General features: G+C 41.8%; 1 protein-coding gene across 2 annotated transcripts in view; it reads right to left on the bottom strand.

Annotated features, from left to right (window-relative positions):
* bys (Bystin) overlaps nucleotides 1-22,848 on the bottom strand; it is a 61,419-nt gene that overhangs the window by 5,760 nt on the left and 32,811 nt on the right. For both annotated transcript variants that reach the window (XM_076203750.1, XM_076203751.1), the window contains exons 6-9: nucleotides 21,978-22,127; nucleotides 18,190-18,416; nucleotides 5,626-5,834; nucleotides 4,126-4,276 (exon numbers count right to left, since the gene is read on the bottom strand). In XM_076203750.1, coding sequence (XP_076059865.1) covers nucleotides 4,126-4,276; nucleotides 5,626-5,834; nucleotides 18,190-18,416; nucleotides 21,978-22,127 — 737 coding nt within the window. The remainder of the gene's footprint in view (nucleotides 1-4,125; nucleotides 4,277-5,625; nucleotides 5,835-18,189; nucleotides 18,417-21,977; nucleotides 22,128-22,848) is intronic.

Below are 22,848 nucleotides of genomic sequence, written 5' to 3'. Positions count from 1 at the left end.
CAGAGCCACACATCATTTTGTTTATGATAGAGGAAAACTCTTCATAGAGAAATGATGACACTTTTATACTACGACTGTCCCTCCGTTATGCTGTCCCCCAACCCCTTGCTGCTGTCCTGTACCATTTCTCTGAGTATTCATTTTCTGCTGTGGGGGAATTCCCTGTGGTGGGAAAAAAGAATACTGCCACCAAGTATTTCCACTTCGATCGTAAGAGGCGAGAAGAAAGGGACGGGGAGTGGGACTAGGCATCCTTCTCCTTGTAGCCCCACAGGGGACATTCCTAAACGAAAAAGTAAAGGCATAAGAGGGTCTGGGAGTTTTCCGACCAGCACCCTAAGGTTTGGGTCTTTTAATGTGCATGGATGTGGTACAGATGAGAGTAAAAGGGAAGAGATAGGTAGTATGTTTGTGAGAAGAAAGATGGATGTGTTGGCTTTGAGCGAAACTAAGTTGAAAGGGAAGGGTGAGTGTAAGTTTGGGAGTGTAAGTGGGAGGTTATCAGGAGTGAAGCGAGGGCGAGGGAGGGAAGGGGTGGCTATTCTAGTAAGTGAAGAGATAGGTAAACGTGTAGTGGAGTGGAAGGAGGTTTCCTCAAGGATAATGTGGATGAAGGTGAAACTGGGAAAGGAGATGTGGGTCTTTGTAAGTGCATATGGGCCTGGCAGTGAGAAGAGTGTAGAAGAAAGGGAGGCCTTTTGGATAGATTTAAATGAGTGCATAGAGGATTTAGGGAGAAACATCAATGTAATAGTACTGGGAGACCTTAATGCTAGGGTAGGAAATGGTCCAATTGATGGAGTGGTTGGGAAATGTGGACTTCCAGGAAAGAATCGTAGTGGAGAGTTGATGGTGGAAATGTGTCTAGAAAGAGAGTTGATGATAGCAAATACAGTGTTTCAGAAGAAAGTCAAGCATAAGTATACATGGGAGAGGGTGGTGGATGGAAGGGTGGTAGATAGAGCATTGATGGATTATGTAGTGGTAAGTAGGATAATGAGGAGGGTGGGGGAATATCAGATCATTTTTTGGTGGAAGGTAAGTTGAGAGTGAAGGATAGATGGAGAAAGAGGAAAGGGACAAAAGGTAGGGAGGTGCTTAGAGTGAACTCTTTAAATGAAAAGGAGAAGGAGTACAAGAAGAAGCTGAAGGAGGAGTGGGAGGGAGTGAAGGATAGAGTAGAGCTAGGTGTGGAGGAGGAATGGGGATGGTTCAAGGAGGGAGTCTTAAAGTGTGCAAAGATGGTGTGTGGAACAAGAAGGACAGGAGGAAATAGAAGGAAGGGTAGTGAATGGTGGGATGAGGAAACAAGAAGGTTGTAGACGAGAAGAAGCAAGCTTTCTTTCACAGATTGGTTACAAAATAGAAAGAGGGAGTCATATGAGAGGTACAAAGAAAAGAAAAGAGAATTAAAGCAAAAGGTAAAGGAGGCAAGGAGGAGAGCAGATGTGAGGTGGGGTAAGAGTATGACACAAAATTTTGAAAGTAATAAAAAGATGTTTTGGAAAGAAATTAAGAGATGAAGAGGAGGCGAATCAAGTAGAGAAGAAAAGGTAAAAGGTGCAGATGGAGAGATGATAGTGGAAGAGAAGGCAGTAAGGGGAAGATGGGCAGAATATTTTAGGGAGTTGCTAAATGTGAAGGAGGATAGGGAGGGAAAGATAGTTGCAGTGGGAAATGCTAAGAAAATGACTGTGATGAGTGAGGAAAAGGGAGGAGAAATGAGGAAGGATGAAGTGAAGGCAGTTGTTAAGATGATGAAAGCAGGTAAGGCACCTGGTCTGGATGTCTAAAAAAAAAGGAGGTACAGTAATGGTGGACTGGTTGTTGAGGTTATTCAATGTTTGCTGGAGAGAGGGTAGAGTGCCGGAGGACTGGAGGAGTGCCTGTATAGTTCCACTTTACAAGGGAAAAGGGGACAAGTGTGAATGTAGTAGTTTCAGAGGGATTAGCTTGTTAAGTGTAGTTGGGAAGGCTTATGGGAGGATCTTGATTGAGAGGATTAGGAGAGGAACAGAGGGAGTAATTGGTGAGGAACAGTGTGGATTTAGGACGGGTAGAGGTTGTGGTAAGACAAATATGTGAGAAAGCTATAGGAAAGGGGAAGGATGTTTTTTGGGCTTTTATGGATCTGGAAAAGGCTTACGATAGGGTAGACAGAAAGGCACTGTGGGAGGTTATGCAGATATATGGGATAGGAGGAAAGCTTCTAGGAGCTGTCAAGAGTTTTTATGAGAGTAGTAGAGCTTGTGTCAGGATTAGAAATGGAGAGAGTGAGTGGTTCGAGGTAAGGGTGGGACTTCGTCAAGGATGTGTTATGTCACTCTGGCTGTTCAACTTATACATGGATGGGGTAGTGCGAGAGGTAAATGCAAGGGTAGTGGGTCAGGGATTGGAGATGGTTAAAGAAAATGGAGAAAAGTGGGAGGTGAGCCAGCTGTTGTTTGCTGACGACACTGCGCTTGTGGGAGGTGAGCCAGCTGTTGTTTGCTGACGACACTGCGCTTGTGGCAGGATCGGAGGAGGGATTGAGGATGTTGGTGACAGAGTTTGGGAGAGTATGTGATATAAGAAAGCTAAAGATAAAAGTGGGTAAAAGGAAGGTGATGAGATGTACAAGGGGTGAAAGTGGCAGTAGACTGGAAGTGAGCATTAAGGGAGAGCAATTGGAGGAAGTGGATAGTTTTAGATACTTGGGTGCAAATGTGGCAGGAAAAGGTGGAGGTAGAATGTAGATTGAGAGAAGCGAGTAAATGCCTTGGTGGATTGAAGAGTGTAATGAGGAATAGACATTTGGGAATGGATGCTAAGAGGAGACTGTATGAAGGAGTGATTGTGCCAACAACACTGTATGGGGCAGAAAGATGGAACATAAGAGAGGAAGAGAGAAGGAGTTTGAATGTGTTTGAGATGAGGTGTCTGAGATGTATGGTGGGGGTTACTAGGCTAGATAGAGTGAGAAATGAGAAGGTGAGGAGGAGAATGGGGGTGGAAAGGGAGTTGGGAGATAGGGTTGATGAAAGAGTATTAGGATGGTTTGGACACATGGAAAGAATGAGTGAAGAAAGACTAGTGAAAGAGGTATGGAAGGCAGATGTGGAGGGAGTGAACATGAGGGGACGTCCTAGGATGAGGTGGATGGATGGGGTGAAGGGGGCTTTCGGGAAGAGGGGAATGTCTGTTGAAGAAGGACGGGAGAGGACAGAAGACAGGGGTGAATGGAGAATGGTTGTATATGGATGATGTTGTGATGCATGAGGTGGAATGGGCGGGGGGATGGGGGGTGAGGTAGTATGTGTGAGCAAAATTTGACGCAGCCCGAAGGGATCTCTCCCTGTCTTCTCCTTTTATGCATGGGGGGACGGAGAGGGGGGGGGGGTCGCCAATTTAATGAAGCGGCCTTGCTGTGGATGTGCTGTCTTGCGACACTTCTTCTGACCCAGGGCAGTGGACAAGGTGCAGGGATGACCCATCATCCAGGAGGTGCAAAGATGGGAGGGTGGAGGGGTGTGGAGTGTATTCAGGGATGGAATGGGTGGGAATGATTTTATGCCTTTTCCTTTTTGGCTACCTCCCTTGTAAGGGGGAAAAGCCTTGGTATATGTATGTATATATATATACATATATATACTGTATATATATATATATATATATATATATATATATATATATATATATATATATACCAAAAGCTTTTTTCCTCGTACAAGGGAGGCAGGAAAAAAATAAATAAATAAATAAATAAATAAAAAATAAACAAATTCCATTTCCACCCACTCCATCCCCACATTCTCCACTCCCATACACCCCCCTCTCTCCCTCTTATCTTGTCTCCTGGATGACAGGTCATCCCTGCATCTCGTCCACTGCCCTGGGTCAGAAGCAATGTCACAAGACACAGCACATCCATAGTTGTAAGCGATGCAGTAAAACTACTTCCTAGACTACCCAACAGTTCTTCATGTGGTGCTATCCCCACCACCATTTCCATCTCCCTTCCCACCTTGACAGATACCACATGCATCAAAAACTCCCTTCACTCAATCCTTGGTCTTATTTTGCATCTTTCTGAAAACTCACTTATTTCCATTTTCCACACTTGACCCCAGCACTCTCTGACCTTACCTCTGGTGTAATAGCATAATGTGAATGTACTTTGGTGACTTCCATGATTGAATCTTTTTGGTCTTGACTTAAGTCCTCCTTATAGCGCTGAATAAATGTCAGCAATGCTTGATGCCACAAAACAGGAAGTTCACGCCGGTCATGCTCAAACCTGTGAATGGACAAAATATATTTGTATCTTCCTAGTTACAAGTTTGAGTCCTGTACCTCACTGTTTTCAGCAGTGATGGTTACCTGCCACAACAGCTGCCCGGGATGTAATACTTCACCCCATACCATACAACACATAATGGAAGACTGCATTATACACAATCATGCACGCTAACAACACAACATACACTCTATAAAGGATTTGTGGGAAAACCCAATTTCAGCTGTAGCATTCCTTGGGGAGACGGGACTGCTCGGACAGACAGTCTAAGGAACGACAACAACAACAACCTGCCACAACATTCCAAGCACATAGGGCAAAGGTGGTAGCTACATGGGTCCTGGCATAAGCTCTCACCTTCTTCCATATGTACATTCAGTTTGGAGACATAACTAGATTTCATCCTAGTTACTATTTGCAGATGACTGTGTTGTTGAGTCATAGGATAAGATAAAATTACTGGTGGAGTTTGGGAGGGTATATGAGAGGAGGAAGCTCAAAGCAAATCTAGGTCAAAGGTGATGATATATACAAGGAATGAAGACAGTGGTGGGATGGAGGTGAGTTTATTTGATGAAGGGCTGGAGGAAACAAGCTTTTAAGTACTTGGAGAATGAGGGTGGAAAAGAAGATGGTAGATAGGGGTGATGAAAGATTACTGGGATGGTTTGGACACAGAAAGAATAAGTGAGGAAACATTAGTAAAAGAGGGTAAGGCCAAGAATGAGGAGGATGGGCCAAGTCAAAGGGTGTAAGAGGAAAGTGTAGGGCAAGAAAGAGAGAGTGCAAAGGATAGTGGTTATAAAGGAATGAGGAATAATGTAGCCTAAAGGAATTCTTCTTGTCTACTCTTTCTTGAGTGGATGGCAGGGGGGATGGGGGTAGGGGTGTCACAATGTTAGACTAATGGGGGTAAACCACCACTGGTTGTTGGAGGCCTGCTGTGGATGTGCTGTGTCTTGCTGCACTGCATTTGACCAAAGCAACATTTTGGAGGATAGGGGCAACCCTTTATCCGAGAGGAGCTACAATGGGTTTGGGCAATCAAAGGGTTTTTGGATGGGTGTAGGGTGTGTGCAAGGGTTGACTGCCAACTGCAATACAAGGGGTATTTCATATTCAGCTGTTATTATTTTTTTCCCATCATCCAGAACCCTAAAGATAGATGGAAAAAGAAATGTGAAGCCAAAGATTTGTTACCATAATACAAAGACAGAATTCCAGCTAATGCCTGAAACTTGGCATTATTAAATATTTCATAATACATTTAACCTATAGTGATGTGTGTGTGTGTTGGGGGGGGGGAGAAAAAATTATCATACGGTTACTTATAAGCAATATGTACTTACTTTATAAAATGATAGACACAAGCATCAACAACTCTGTAGGGAAGGGCATATTTCTTGTCAAAGAATATTCTCAGGAAGATAGAGTTAGCTCCAGTATAATCCATTTCTGCAATTTTCAATACTGCTGCACAGGAGTGTAGGACAGGGATGTGATTCTTAGCCAGAACAGATCCAATGATAATAGCTTCCCTTAATGAGCAGTTCCCAGACTAAAAGAGAGATTGGTATAATTTTGAATGACAAACACAAAAACAAAATATAAAAACTGTAATATAAATCATTACAATTGTCATTATTCAGTTTAGCTTGTGTAACAATTTTGTTTCATTAGCATTATAATACAGGCAATGATATTTCTGATTAAATATTTTTCAGACAGCTCTATCCAATCTAAAAAGTGCTATGGATAGAGACAGGTACAAAAGCTGTCACCACATCTCATACATGTCATTAGAGTTCAGTGGGGTACAGTTAAGGGACATGCTTTGTGAGTTATTAACCCCCCCCCCCTCCCCTAACAAGGGGCCTTTGATGTATTTATTTTGTCAGATAGATGAAACTTTTTTTTTTCTTCTTCCCTATTGTAGAGATCATCATTGGAGGAAGTCTATATACCCATACACTTCTTCCACCTCACAAGGGAGGTGCATGCCATGTTTGCTATTTATGTGAATGACATGGATGATGATGTGAAATGTTACATAAGCTTCTTTGCAGACAACATCAAACTGTTAAGGAAAGTAAAAACTGAAAAGTATTGCAAATCACTGCAGGAAGACCTGAATATGGTATGGAACTGGAGTCAGAAATGGGAAGTGGACTTAAATATTAACAAGTGTAGCATAATGGAGTTTGGAAAAAGCAAAAATAGAATATCAGGACAATATAAAATTGGAACCAAGGAGGTAAAGGAGAGATCCGAAAAAGATTTGTGTGTAATTATCTCAAACGACTTGTCCTATGATAAACAGATAAACAAAATTGTCGGAGAATCCTACAACTTGCTAAGATAAATAAAATTGGCATTTACATATTTGGGAGAAGAAATTATTTAAAAAAATATTGGTCACACTAATAAGGCTTACACTAGAATATGCAGCAACATTATGGTCACCCAGTACCAAAAAGAATATAAAGAAAATAGAAAGAATCCAGAGAGCAGCCACAAAAATGGCACCTGCACTTGCCTATCTTGTCATATAAGGAAAGATAGGCAAAACTGGAGTAAAGAAGAGAGGTGACCTACTGACCATCTACAGAATCATGAAGGGCACAGAAATACTCAATGGAGAGGACTTGTTAAATTGGGACAAGAGAAGCACAAGAGGACATGGAAAGAAAGAGAGAGAGAGAGAGAGAGAGAGAGAGAGAGAGAGAGAGAGAAAAAAAAAAAAAAAAAGCTATAGAAGGGATCTGAGGAAAAACCATTTTCCACATAGAGTGGTGGACACTTGGAAAAAACTGGGCAATGAAATAGTGTGTGCAAAAACTATTCATGAGACACCATAAGTGTAGCTCCCCTTTCCGCAAAATACAACTAGGTAACTAGGTAAATACCAATGGTTTTTTCCCCCCCTTACAAGGGAGATGGCCAAACAAGGAAGATAGCCAAAGTCAAAGGCATAAATCCACTCCCATCCATTTTATCCCCACATACTTCACCCCTCCCTCCCTCTTTTCTTCACTCCTCCTGGACGACAGGTCATCCCTGCATCTTGTCCACTGCTCTGGGTCAGAAGCAATGTAGCAAGACACAGAACATCCACGGCAAGGCCACCTAATTTAATCAGCGACCTTCACCCCTGTACCCTCATGCAGAAAAAGAGATGGGTGGAGTCAAAATATCATTCACATATACTCCATCACCCTCCATCCCCCCAAATCACTACCTTCCATGCATCACAGCATCATCCATACACAACCATTCTCTACTCACCCCTATCTTCTATCTTATCCCTTCCTTCCTCAACAGACATTCCCCTCTCCCAATGCTCCTTTTACCCCATCCATCCATCTCATCCTTGGTTGCCTCATGTTCACTCCATCCACCTCTGCCTTCCACACCTCTTTTACTAATCTTTCTTCACTCATACTTTCCATGTGTCCAAACCATCCCAATATTCTCTCAACCCTATCTCCCAACTCCCTTTCTAAGCCCACTCTCCTCCTCATTTCTCACTCTATCCAACCTAGTAACCCCTACCATACTTCTCAGGTAACCTTGTAATTATGGGGGATTTTAACGGTAAAGAACTTTGCTAGGAGGAAATGACAGTGAAAGGTGGAGAGGATCTGTGGGGTAATGTATTACTGGACATGACCATGAAATATACAGTGACAAAATACATACATACATATACAAAAGTTTTTTTCCCCTTACAAGGGAGGTAGCCAAAAAGAAAAGGCATAAAAACCATTCCCACCCCTAATCCAATTCTCTCCACCCTCTACCCTCCCTCTTATCTTGGCACCTCCTGGATGATGGGTCATCCCTGCATCTTGTCCACTGCCCTGGGTCAGAAGCAGTGTCGCAATACACAGCACATCCACAGCAAGGCTGCTTCAATAAATCGGCGACCCCCCTCTCCATCCCCTCATGCAGAAAAGGAGAAGATGGGGAGAAATCCCTTCGGGCTGCGTTAAATTCTTCTCACACATACTACCTCACCCCCATCCCCCCACCCATTTCACCTCATGCATCACAACATCATCCATATACAACCATTCTCCATTCACCCGTCTTCTGTCCTCTCCCGTCCTTCCTCAACAGACATTCCACTCTTCCCCAAAGCCCCTTTCACCCCATCCATCCATCTCATCCTAGGTCGCCCCCTCATGTTCACTCCTACCACATCTGCCTTCCATACCTCTTTTACTAGTCTTTCTTCACTCATTCTTTCCATGTGTCCAAACCATCCTAATACTCTTTCATCCACCCTTCTCCCAACTCCCTTACCACCCCTGTTCTCCTCCTCACTTACTCATTTCTCACTCTATCCAGCCAAGTAACCCCCATCAAACTTCTCAGACACCTCATCTCAAACACATTCAAACTCCTTCTCTCATGTTCCATGTTTCTGCCCCATACAGTGTTGTTGGCACAATCACTCCTTCATACAATCTCCTCTTAGCCTCCATTCCCAAATATCTATTCCTCATTACACTTTTTAATCCACCAAGGCATTTACTCGCTTCTCTCAATCTACATTCTACCTCTTCCACTCCACTCTTTCCTGCCACATTCGCACCCAAGTATCTAAAACTATCCACTTCCTCCAGTCACTCTCCCTTAATGCTCACTTCCAGTCTGCTGCCACTTTCACCCCTTGTACATCTCATCACCTTACTTTTACCCACATTTATCTTCAACTTTCTTCTTTCACACACTCTCCCAAACTCTATCACCAACTTCCTCAATCCCTCCTCTGATCCTGCTACAAGTGCAGTGTTGTCCTCAAACAACAGCTGGCTCACCTCCCACTTTTCTCCATTTTCTTTAATCATCATTGCATTTACCTCTTGCACCACCCCATCCATGTATAAGATGAACAGCCAGGGTATAAGAGGCCAGTAGATAGAGGTAGATATTTAAGTAGATAGAAGGGTAGGTGAAAAGATATGCAAATTTTATTACTTAGATGTTTTGAAACAATGGCCGAATAGGAAGTGCAGAATTGCATATTCTCACCTGCCATCTTGTTTTGTAAACATAGCTGTATCTCTCCCCCAATTTTCCTTTTGGGGGAAGATTAGTAGAGAAAAAAAAAAAAAAAAAAAAAAAATATTGCATATATACATAGTAGGGATCTTGCTCTAGATGCTGGTAAAGTGTTTTTATCGTACCGCCATTTTTAAAGGGTTTAAAGGGCCTACCCTCCCTCCCCACGGCAGCCACATGCTGCGCACGACGATTGTTTACATACATTTTGACCATATTTTACTCTATCTTTTTTTTGCGTTTGATGCACTCATAAAGTTTTCTCTTACGTCCGGCATGCACGTGAGTATGTGGTGTGAGGAAGTTCAGCCTGCACGACTGGCGGCCTGAGCCTTACAAAGTAAAGGACATGTACACGTTAGCTTGCCGCGTTCACTAATTTGCCGTGTGAAATTCGCATCTATTTTTCAGTGAAGAGATATTTGAAGATATTAGCCATGCCTAAGCTATCCAAACAAAAGGCACACTTGCAGAAGATAAGAACGTCTACATTAGCAACTCAAGGGGAGAAAGAAAAAACCCCAGCATCAACTTTGTTATCACCACCTCTGCCACCACCACTAGTACTCCCTCCAGCAGCTCTCTCCCTGCCATCTACATCCACATCCTCAGCACCTGATCCTCTGTCCTCTACACCTATATCAGACACGTTGTCTCTACGCAAACAACTGTTTGCTAACAAGTGGCTACAAGGATGCCTCCTTGTTGCAACACCTTGGGTTTAGAGTCTCAAACCTCACAGTGATGTCCCTGATGCAGCAAGAGCCTGTTCCAACACCAGAAAGGAAACCCAAGAAAAGAAAGAGAGCTGAATCCCAGCAATCAGACTACCTTGCTGGGTCATTCTAGACCAAGAACTCAAACTTTGCGACAAAGAGTGAGGTGGTGGCTTATGAGACCCTCACTCTGAGTGAATAATATCCTACACTGTAGGAGAGTACAAAGTGCCTGAGTTACTTGAAAGATGCAAAATCATCATGAAAATACAATGGAACCTGTTTTCAATGGGTCTTAGGAGGTCCAATGTAAAATTTAGTCAAACTAAGGAAAAAAAAACTAACACTCGTTTCTGAAAAATGTAAGTTTTTGATACAAAGTCTACCTCCTCCCTCAATTTTCAACCGATTTTTGCATATGAGGTCTCTATTAATAGCTAGATAAATGACAAAAAATGAGAATTTTTTTTTGCATATGTTAAATGGAAAATCTTTAATAACGTGTCAAAGTCAAAATTTTGCGTTTTTTCGATAATCTTTTTATATTTTTTTCCCTCAGCGTTAAACAAAGATATTAAAAAAAAACTTTCTATTTTGTTTTTTTATATATGTAGAAGATTCTTTTGCTGTAAAATGGAAGACATCGAATAAAAATTGTAAGAGATAGGATTTGAAAGCCCAAAAATATGGTATTTTTTACGTTTTTTATTAAAAAATAAAGAACTACTAGTCAGATCTGAATAAAACTCAAGCTGTGAAGGTTTCCTCAGACCTAAATATCACACAGAAAAAATCAGCAAGATCCTTCAGAAAAAAAGATTTTGGGCGGGGGGTCCCCTTAATCACTTTTATGACTTTTTTTTTGTATTTTCCTCCATCTGTTTTTGTACTATTTCACTAAAGGATATTTTTTTTATTTTCCTGTTCTTGTTTCCATTGATTTTTTATTTAAGTGAGGTCTATTTCTTTGATTGACTCTTCCACCTTTCCAGTCACTGCTTGTAATTGTTCTTTGACCTTTTTCAATTCTTCATTTTTATTTTTGGCCTCATTCTTTCGTTTTCTCTTTTTAGGATTTCAATTGCTCTTTAGGTCACCTAATTCTTTGATCGTTTACTCATTACTCTTTTGCACCATAATCAATTCTCTAAGAACTGCTCGATAATCCAATTTTAAGTCTATGATTTCCATTAAATCATTTACTTCGCGATTCCTTAATGCATTACTATATCTAATATCTCTATGTCTAAGCTTTTGCCTATTTCGCCTGGGTTTCTTTGAAACCCTGAAAAACTTATTTTTCCACCTTTGGTTTTTCCTTGGTGTGTCTATGAGACAATGTCTTTTGGGGGTTACACCTCTCAGGCTTACATCTAGTTCTTTCTTTGTTGGTTCATTTGTTATTCTTTCTTGTTTCTCTATCTCCATTATGCCAAAACTATACCCACTTCAAGAACTAGAATACTTTACTGGTCATTTAGAGTACAATAGCCTACTCATCGTGTAAGACATATGTGAGAAAGCTATAGGAAAAGGTAAGGATGTTTTTTGGGCTTTTATGGATCTGGATAAGGCTTATGACAGGGTAGACAGGAAGGCACTGTGGGAGGTTTTGCAGATATACAGGATAGGAGGAAAGCTTCTAGGAGCTGTCAAGAGTTTTTACGAGATTAGTAGAGCATGTGTCAGGATTAGAAACGGAGAGAGTGAGTGGTTCGAGGTAAAGTTGGGACTTCATCAGGGGTGTGTTATGTTGCTCTGTGTTAACTCTGCTGCTACCAACACTTTCAGTTCCTTTCTGTGATATAGTAATTCTTCATTCACTACAACTTTCTTCACTTTCTTTTTATCCTTTTAGTATTGTAAGTCACTCATCAACAGGCCCTATGCTTCTTTCGTAATGTATGCATTAAGTCAAGTTCCATTACTCAGTAATGAAGGTGAATCAAACTGAACTTAAACTTTTCTTCATTTTCTTTACGAATTCTGGTACAATGTATGGTCTTAGGCACACCAGAGGATTCCCACCTGGGATCCTCTTACACCCACCAAGCCAAGTCTGCTTCAATGTCACTATTTCATCCAATAACTTTGAATGTTACAAATAAGTGCCACCCTTTAAGGGCGTGACTTTACCTCCATGCACCAATAATTTTTCTCCTCCACCCTTTTTTCCAATCAGAAAGACTGTTATACTGTCTCAAGCAATACTGTTTACGCAAGCAATCTGTTGCAAGCTGAGCGTGACTTGTATGTTTACATTTCGTCAATTCAGCACTCTCGATATCCTAACCTATGTGGTCCATGGTATGCAGGACAAACATGATATGTATAGACACCAGAGAGAAAAGGAGAAGGAAATAGCTAAAGAAATTTTGAAAGAAATACAGGATGAAGGACAAAATCTCTATAAAGAAATCAATGAAATCCACAGAATAGGCAAATATTCAAAAGAAAAACAACATAGACTGCTGAAAATAAAACTAAGAACTCAAATGATAGCAGAAAAGATATCATCAATAGCGGATAAATTGGCAAACAGCGAGAAATTCAAATGCATATAGATAAAAAAGGAAATGAGTGATGAGGAAAAAGAGAAAGACAAAGCTCTCAGAATTGAAGCCAATGACAGAAATGAGAACAGAACAGAGACGGAAAAAAACAAGTTTTTTTGGAGAGTGCTGGACTTAAGACTGAAAAAATGGTACATCGGAAAAATGGATACTTAAACCAAAAAAGGAAGGGCAATATGAAACTAAAGGTGGCATACACAAATATCAATGGCATGATCTCTGGAATCAATTAACTAAATGACTATCTATATATGGAAAAACCTGACATCATGGGAATTGTGGAGACAAAACTGAAAGGACCTCTATCAACAAGTATGGTGGGACAAGGTCTATACAACCATTGGGTGAAAGATAGAACAGACAAGCAGGGAGGTGTCATGATATTGACCAAAAAGGGTCTAAATATGACAAAGATAAATGAAGGCCAAGGCAATGTAGAACTAATTATGATCAAAACTGTAAACAAAAGGATGAAAGGCAGAAAATTTGTTGTAGTGTATGTACCACCAAAAACACAGCCTTGGTCGGATAGCGAACATTCTAAATTACTGGAAGACACAACGAATGTGCTAATTGAGTTACTAAAAGAGGATGGAAAAACAGTAATCATGGGCAATTTTAATGCAAAGGATATAATCTGGGTAGAAATGATAGTAAAAGGGGGAGAAGATCATTGGAGCATCATCCTACAAGATACTCGTATGACCATCGAATACACTCTAACTCAACGGGTGGAAAATACTAGATATAGAAATAATGAGGAACCGTCGAAACTAGACTTAATATTAACTTCTCAACCAGATATTGTGAACAAAATGGAGTACAAAACACCAATGGAAAGAGTGACCATATACTAATGGAGTTTGAATTAAAAGAACAGAACAATGTAGGTAGAAACGATAAGCATATAGAAGGAAGATTAATGTACAACGATGATACAATGATCCGATATTCCCCCACCCTCTCCCCTTAGCACATGTACATCCTTAACTCTTCCTATCATAGTCCTATTTACCACTACATAATCCATAAACACTCTATCTACCACCCTTCCATCCACCACCCTCTCCCATGTGTACTTATGCTTGACTTTCTTCCGAAACACTGTATTTGCTATCATCAACTCTCTAGACACATTTCCACCATCAACTCTCCACTACCATTCTTTCCTGGAACTCCACATTTCCCAACCACTCCATCAACTGGACCATTTCCTAACCTAGCATTAAGGTCTCCCAGCACTATTACATTGACATTTCTCCCTAAATCCTCTATGCACTCATTTAAATCTATCCAAAAGGCCTCCCTTTCTTCTACACTCTTCTCACTACCAGGCCCATATGCACTTACAAAGACCCACATCTCCTTTCCCACAACCTAACAAATAAAATATATAACAGACATGCACAATAACACCAAAAGATGGCTAGCCAATTATCTGGCAGGTAGGAATGCTTATGTGTCATATAATGGCCAATCATCGCACATCAGAGACATTAAGAATGGAGTACCACAGGGCTCTGTTCTATCCCCCACACTCTTTAATCTATACATGCATGACTTACCCACACCAGACACCTCAGAAATACAAATCTCTTCCTACGCAGACGACATAACAATCACATGCACACATCGTAACACAGACAAGGCTGCAGAAATAATCTAGCCATACCTTGATACACTCAACACATGGTTCATCACAGACTCAAAATAGCTCCAACCAAATCTACAGCAACACTTCTCACTAACTGGACAAAAGAACACAAATACATACCTCATCTCTACACCAACAACACTCTAATACCACACACAAACGCACCGAAAATTCTTGGTGTAACATACGATACATCCATGTCTTTCAAACAACACATCACAAACATAAAAAACAAATGCACACCTAGACCTAACGCACTTAAGTCAATCACTGGAACAACATTTGGACAAAACAAAGAAACTAATACAACAATATACAAACAATGCATACGCTCAGTGATGAATTATGCGAGTCCTGCATGGGCTCCTAATCTCAGTGAGACACACCACAACATCCTTCAAATCATACAAAACAAAGCCCTAAAAACAATTACAGGCTGCACAAATACAACACCTACAGACCATTTACACCATGAAACAAAAGTCCTCAAAGTCAGGGAACAACTCGACATGAGAGGCACTTGCCGCAGCCACCACAAACACATCACACCTGCTACACTACATAGCAGAACACCCACACACACCAAGAAACATTAAAACAACACCCAAAGATCTGTATCACACACAGATACTCTCTTCTCTTCCTCCACAACCACCAAATACAAGCCTTTGGAAACATATTCATAATCATATCACTCACCGCTCCATTAACACACTGAAAGACAACACACTGCTGCATGCCAGACCCCCTGATATCCACCCTTCTGAATCCTCTCTCCCACGAAAGGACAAAGTCCACCTGGCCAGACTGCGGTGTGGCCACCACCCAGCACTTCTAAGCTACCAGAAGAGGCTGGATGACCGCATTGTGAACAGCTGCCCAGGATGTAACACTTCACCCCATACCATACAACACATAATGGAAGACTGCATTATACACAATCATGCACGCAAACAACACAACATACACTCTATAAAGGATTTGTGGGAAAACCCAGTTTCGGCTGTGGCATTCCTTGGGGAGACGGGACTGCTCGGACAGACAGTCTAGGGAATAACAACAACAACTACACTCAACAAGCTGATCCCTCTGTAACTACTACATTCACACTTGTCCCCTTTTCCTTTGTAAAGCGGAACTATACAGGCATTCCTCCAGTTCTCCGGCACTCTACCTTCTCTTAAACAAACATTAAATAACCTCACCAGCCAGTCCACCATAACTGTACCTCCTTTCTTCAGACATTCTGCATGGCATCCATCTAACCCAGGTGCCTTACCTGCTCTCATCATCTTAACAGCTGCTTTCACTTCATCCTTCCTTATTTCTCCTCCATTTTCCTCACTCATCAATCTCATTTTCTTAGCACTTCCCACTGCAACTACATTTCCCTCCCTATCCTCCTTCACATTTAGCAACTTCCTAAAATACTCTGCCCACCTTCCTCTCACTGCCTTCTCTTCCATTATCATCTCTCCATCTGCACCTTTTACCTTTTCTTCTCTACTTGATTCGCCTCCTCTTCCTCTTTTAATTTCCTTCCAAAACATAATTTTATTACTTTTAAAATTTTCCGTCATACTCTTTCCCCATTTCACATCTGCTCTCCTCTTTGCTTCCTTTATCTTATGCTTAACTTCCTTTCTCTTTACTTTGTACCTCTCATACGATTCCCTTGTCCTAATTTCTATTTCTCATTACACTTTTTAAACCACCAAGGCATTTACTCGCTTCTCTCAATCTACAGGACAGCATCAAGAGCTGGGGGGGGACAGCATAATGGTGAGATGGTCACAGTATCATAAAGTAGCATCATTGCTCTATGAATAGAGATTTCCCCTATCACAGACAAAATGATGTGTGGTTCTGGTCTGTAGGGGAGCTCCATATAGACCCTAAAGTATCAGCTGCATGCTACTGGGCAGTTTTTAACCCCACAATAACATGCAGCCAATACCCCAGATGAGGAACTTGGATGGTAGCTGACTATTATGATGGAAGTTTATAAAGAATGGCTATAACCACTTCACTATTAACTCCTTCCATACGATGATGCCTAAGTAAGCATCATGAGGCATGAGTGGGTATATGAGGATGCCAGCATCAGTGTCTTGATTATATTTATTTTGCAGTTGTAGCCAAGTGACCCCCATATTCTGTGAACTGGCCTGATCATATTTTCTGTGGTTATTAACCACTTCAGTACAAGTGAAATTCTTGCGTGCCGCATCGGCTGCCAAATGAACACTACTCGCATTACAAAATATAAAGTCAATGCTGTATTACTCATTCTTTTTTACACCGAGTAATAATAACCCCTGAAAATGTGATCGAACCAGTTCACAGAATCCAGGGGTACATACATACATATACCAAAGGCTTTTTCCCCCTTACAAGGGAGGTAGCCAAAAAGAAAAGGCATAAAAACCACTCCCACCCATTCCATCCCAAAATACACTCCACTCCCCTCCACCCTCTACCCTCCCTCTTATCTTGGCACCTCCTGGATGACAAGTCATCCCTGCATCTTGTCCACTGCCCTGGGTCAGAAGCAGTGTAAGAAGACACAGCACATCCACAGCAAGGCCGCTTCATTAAATCGGTGACCCCCCTCTCCGTCCACTCATACAGAAAAGGAGAAGACAGGGAGAAATCCCTTCGGGCTGCGTCAAATTTTGCTCACACATACTACCTCCCCATCCCCCCACCCATTTCACCTCATGCATCACATCATCCATATACAACCATTCTCCATTCACCCCTGTCTTCTCTCCTCTCCTGTCCTTTCTCCAGACATTTCCCTCTTCCCCAAAGGCCCTTTCAACCCATCCATCCACCTCATCCTAGGTCGCTCCCTCATGTTCACTCCCTCCACATCTGCCTTCCATACCTCTTTTACTAGTATTTCTTCACTCATTCTTTCCATGTATCCAAACCATCCCAATACTGTTTCATCAACCCTATCTCCCAACTCCCTTACCACCCCTGTTCTCCTCCTCTCCTCATTTCTCACTCTATCCAGCCTAGTAACCCCCATCATACTTCTCAGACACTTCATCTCAAACACATTCAAACTCCTTCTCTCTTCCTCTCTTATGTGCCATGTTTCTGCCCCATACAGTGCTGTTGGGACAATCACTCTTAGCATCCATTCCCAAATGTCTATTCCTCATTACACTTTTTAATCCACCAAAGCATTTACTCGCTTCTCTCAATCTACATTCTACCTCCACCTCCACTCCACTCTTTCCAGCCACATTTGCATCCAAGTATCTACAACTATCCACTTCCTCCAGTCGCTCTCCCTTAATGCTCACTTCCAGTCTACTGCCACTTTCACCCCTTGTACATCTCATCACCTTACTTTTACCCACATTTATCTTCAACTTACTTCTTTCACACACTCTCCCAAACTCTGTCACCAACTTCCTCAATCCCTCCTCTGACCCTGCAACAAGAGCAGTGTTGTCCGCAAACAACAGCTGGCTCACCTCCCACTTTTCTCCATTTTCTTTAACCATCTCCAATCCCTGACCCACCACCCTTGCATTTACCTCTTGCACCACCCCATCCATGTATAAGTTCAACAGCCAGGGTGACATAATCCAGGGGTAACTAATGCAAAACTACAAAAAAATATATAATCAAGATACTGACGCTGGCATCCTCCTGTACCCACTTGCGTCTCATGATGCCTTTGTAGGTATCATCGTACTGAAGTGGTTAATATTCAAAGTGAAAAAAAATGAGTAATACAGCTGTAACTTTATATTCTATAATGAGAGTATTGTGATGTATCATCATACATCAGGCAGCTGATGCTGCCCATGAGAATTTGACTTGAATTGATAAGGTTAAAAGATTACTAACTTTAAAAGTAATTTTAAAACTTTCATATCTTACCGCACATAAAGGAAGAAGGATGCCCTTGAAAAATGCTGCCGGCTTGAATAGAGCCTTGCAAAGTGCTTGATACAGATGGTAATTTAGTCGTTTATAAAATGCTATGTCATCTCTTACGCGTGGAAGCAACACCAGATTGAAGAAGCGCTGAGCCATAGATTCTTTTAGGTTGCTGACAAATATCCTTACTGCTTGATACATGGCAGCTGCAGACCATTTCTCTGGGTCTGAAAATATATGGAACACTGGCACTGTTTACTCTTCCATATTGGTTTAAATGAGTATAATATTGTGTGTATACAAAACAATGTCCTTAAAAGTAAAACCTATTCTTTTCTTGAGTGTACTAATGTATAATTCTTCAAAACTTGTAATGAAATTTGTCATATCCAGAAAACTTCATAGACTTGTCACGGTTGGAGGCTAAGCTAATTGTAGCCCACTATATTATTGTTTTGAGTATACATTGATGTGAATACATGAAGTGATGCTAATGGGAGTGAGAGCAAACAATAGACCAAGGAAAATGTGTGTGGATGGAATGAATAAAGCTACAGTGCTCATGATCAGACTGTTAGAAAAGTGAAAATGTGCATGGGTGGTTGTAAACTCATGTACTGTTGGCAAATGATGAAATATGCAATTGCATTTAGTGAGGGAAAAAAAAGGAGAATGAGTATAAGAAGAAGTTGAGAGAGGAGTGGAAGTAAAGGATAGAGTAGAACTTGGAGTGGAGGAGGAATGGGGATGGTTCAAGGAGGGAGTCATAAGGTGTGCAAAGATGGTGTGTGGAACAAGGAGGGCGGGAGGAAATAGAAGGAAGGGTAGTGAGTGGTGGGATGAGGAAGCAAAGAAGGGTGTAAAAGAGAAGAAGCAGGCATTCATAGAGTGGCTACAAATTAGGACGAGGGAATCGTATGAGAGGTACAAAGTAAAGAGAAATGAAGTTAAGCATAAGATAAAGGAAGCAAAGAGGAGAGCAGATGTGAAATGGGGAAAGAATAAGACAGAAAATTTTGAAAGTAATAAAAAGATGTTTTGGAAGGAAATTAAAAGAGGAAGAGGAGGCGAATCAAGTAGAGAAGAAAAGGTAAAAGGTGCAGATGGAGAGATGATAATGGAAGAGAAGGCAGTGAGAGGAAGGTGGGCAGAGTATTTTAGGGAGTTGCTAAATGTGAAGGAGGATAGGGAGGGAAAGGTAGTTGCAGTGGGAAGCACTAAGAAAATGAGAGTGATGAGTGAGGAAAATGGAAGAGAAATAGGAAAGGATGAAGTGAAAGCAGCCGTTAAGATAATGAGAGCAGGTAAGGCACCTGGGTTAGATGGATGCCATGCAGAATGTTGGAAGAAAGGAGGTACAGTTATGGTGGACTGGCTGGTGATGGTTATTTAATGTTTGTTGGAGAGAAGGTAGAGTGCCGGAGAACTGGAGGAATGCCTGTATAGTTCCGCTTTACAAAGGAAAGGGGGACAAGTGTGAGTGTAGTAGTTACAGAGGGATCAGCTTGTTGAGTGTAATTGGGAAGGTTTATGGGAGGGTCTTGATTGAGAGGATTAGGAGAGGAACAGAGGGAGTGATTGGTGAGGAACAGTGTGGTTTTAGGATAGGTAGGGGATGTGTAGATCAGATTTTTGTGGTAGGACAGATATGTGAGAAAGCTATAGGAAAAGGTAAGGATGTTTTTTGGGCTTTTATGGATCTGGAAAAGGATTACGACAGGGTAGACAGGAAGGCACAGTGGGAGGTACTGCAGATATATGGGACAGGAGGAAAGCTGTTAAGAGCAGTCAAGAGTTTTTATGAGTGGTAGAGCTTGCGTTAGGATTAGAAATGGAGAGAGTGAATGGTTTGAGGTAAAGGTGGGACTTCGTCAAGGATGTGTTATGTCGCCCTGGCTGTTCAATCTTTACATGTATGGGGTGGTGCGAGAGGTGAAAGCAAGGGTAGTGGGTCACGGGTTGGAGATGATTAAAGAAAATGGAGAAAAGTGGGAGGTGAGCCAGCTGTTGTTTGCATACGACACTGCGCTTGTAGCAGGATCAGAGGAGGGATTGAGGAAGTTAGTGACAGAGTTTGAGAAGGAAGCTGAAGATAAATGTGGGCAAAAGTAAGGTGATGAGATGTACAAGGGGAGAGAGTGAGAGTAGGCTGGAAGTGAGCATTAAGGGTGAGAAATTGGAGGAAGTGGATAGTTTTAGATACCTGGGTGCGAATGTGACAGGAAAGGGAGGAGTGGGGGTGGAGATAGAATGTAGATTGAGAGAAGCGAGTAAATGCCTTGGTGGATTAAAAAGTGTAATGAGAAATAGACATCTGGGAATGGATGCTAAGAGGAGGTTATATGAAGGAGTGATTGTGACCAACAGCAATGTACGGAGCAGAAACATGGAACATGAGAGAGGAAGAGAGAAGGAGTTTGAATGTCTGAGATGAAAATGTCTGAGAAGATGAAATGTCTGAGAAGTATGATAGGGGTTACTAGGCTAGATAGAGTGAGAAATGAAGAGGTGAGGAGGAGAACAGGGGTGGAAAGGGAGCTGGGAGATAGGGTTGATGAAAGAGTATTAGGATGGTTCGGACACATGGAAAGAATGAGTGAAGAAAGATTAGTAAAAGAAGCTTGGAAGGCGGAGGTGGAAGGAGTGAATATGAGGGGGGCGTCCTAGGATGAGATGGATGGATGGGGTGAAAGGGGCTTTACAAAAGAGAGGAATGTCTGTGGAGGAAGGACGGGAGAGGACAGAAGACAGGGGTGAATGGAGAAGGGTTGTGTATAGATGAGGCAGCCCGAAGGGATTTCTCCCCGTCTTCTCTTTTTCTGCATGAGGGGACGGAGAGGGGGGGTCGCTGAATTTATGAAACGGCCTTGCTGTGGATGTGTTGTGTCTTGCAACACTGCCTCTGACCCAGGGCAGTGGACAGGATGCAGGGATGACTCGTCATCCAGGAGGTGCCAAGATAGGAGGGAGGAGGGTGGAGGGGAGTGGAGTATATGGGAAATGAAATAGGTGGGAGGGATTTCTATGCCTTTTTCTTTTTGGCTACCCCCCTCTGTAAGGAGGGAAAAGCCTCTGGTATATGTATGTATATAGTGGGGGGTAGTGTCTTTGAGTATGTAGGCAAAAGTGAAATTTGGATGGAAGACAGGTTTTTATGAGTGACATGGACCTGGTAGTGAGAAAAGTGAAACAGATAGGAAAACTTTACTGAACTGGTTTAAATGAGAAAGTAGCCATTTTCTGGAGGGATGTAAATGTAGTGGTATTGGTGGATCTAAATGCTTGAGTAATTGAGCTGACAGAGTAGTAGGGAGGTATGGGGCGATGGATGATAAAGTGATCATGAGGGCATTACTGGACTACATAGTGGTACTGAATGGGAGGACTGGAAAAGTTCTAGATGTAAATATTTTCAGGGGTGAGACAGGGAACTGTGAGATCATTATCTGGTAGAAGGGAAAGTGAATGGAGGAAAAGGATGCAGGGAATTTGAAGAAAGAATGAGTGGTGAGAACTTAAGGGGATGACCAAGAATGAATGGATCGAGTGATGGGTCACTGGATGTATGAGGAATGTCTATCAAGGAAGGGCAAAAGATAGATGTGAATGGAGAGTGGCTGTAAATGGGCAAGAAAATGATGCACCCCAAAGTGATTACTTCTTGTTTCCCCTCAACACATCATGTGACTCGGATAAGACTCTACCTGAAAATGGTCAACAAAGAGCAACACAGATTGCAAGACTTTTACCACAACTCAATATTTCATCTAAAAGAATTTCATACTCACCTGTCATATATACTAAATCCTCCCAGGATCTCATTTTTGGAATAACTTTAAACATTTTTGGCAGTGCTCCACTTCTGTACTTGGCTAGCACTTTACCCATCTCTTTACACATTTCTTGCACTTCTGGACTAAGATCTACTGTTTGCACACCTGTAAAAGTAAACAAAGATCAATAGCTTAACTACAGGAGGCAATTGTGCATCATATGATACTCAAGCATACCAGTTACGTATATGAAGGTTGGGGAGGGCAGAGCACAATGCCAAGGCCCTCCTTCCTTTCAACTGAGGTAAATATTACAATACCTGCTTAGCAACAAGAGCAACCATCAATAGATCTGTCACTAAGTGGAGATAGTAAATTATCAGTAAACATTTCTTTAGTTCCAATATGTTTCAACAGGCCATTTGAGTATCATCAATACTAACCAATAAGCTTCTTCCTCTTTATAAGGGAGATAATCAGCCAAGGCATGCACTCACCCATCACCCACTTCCATGCTAATAAAGGGTCATCATTGTCCCCTGCCCTGGTTAGAAAAAGTGCTACAAGACAGCACATCCACAGCTAGGGTAGCCACTTAATTTACAGAGTAACCCTCCCTCCTTGTCTCCCTCATGCAAAAATAGACAAAACAAGGCATGTCAACTTACTTGCCATTTACAACCATTCTCCACTCACTTCTCTTACCTACTCCCTTCCTTTCACACCATCTCATTTTTTATCTACCCCCTCAGGTTCACTCCATCCACCTCTGCCTTCTACACTCTTTTTGCTAGTCTTTCTTCTTAATGGGCCTTTATGAATTTCGAAAAGGCTCGCAAAAGGATAGACAGAAAGGCACTGAGGGAGTTTCTGCAGATTTATGTGA

The sequence above is a fragment of the Oratosquilla oratoria genome, chromosome 20 (genome assembly GCF_046742065.1).
Source record: "Oratosquilla oratoria isolate Oo_2021 chromosome 20, ASM4674206v1, whole genome shotgun sequence".
Lineage (NCBI taxonomy): Eukaryota > Metazoa > Arthropoda > Malacostraca > Stomatopoda > Squillidae > Oratosquilla > Oratosquilla oratoria.
This window is presented reverse-complemented; position numbering and strand designations above follow the sequence as displayed.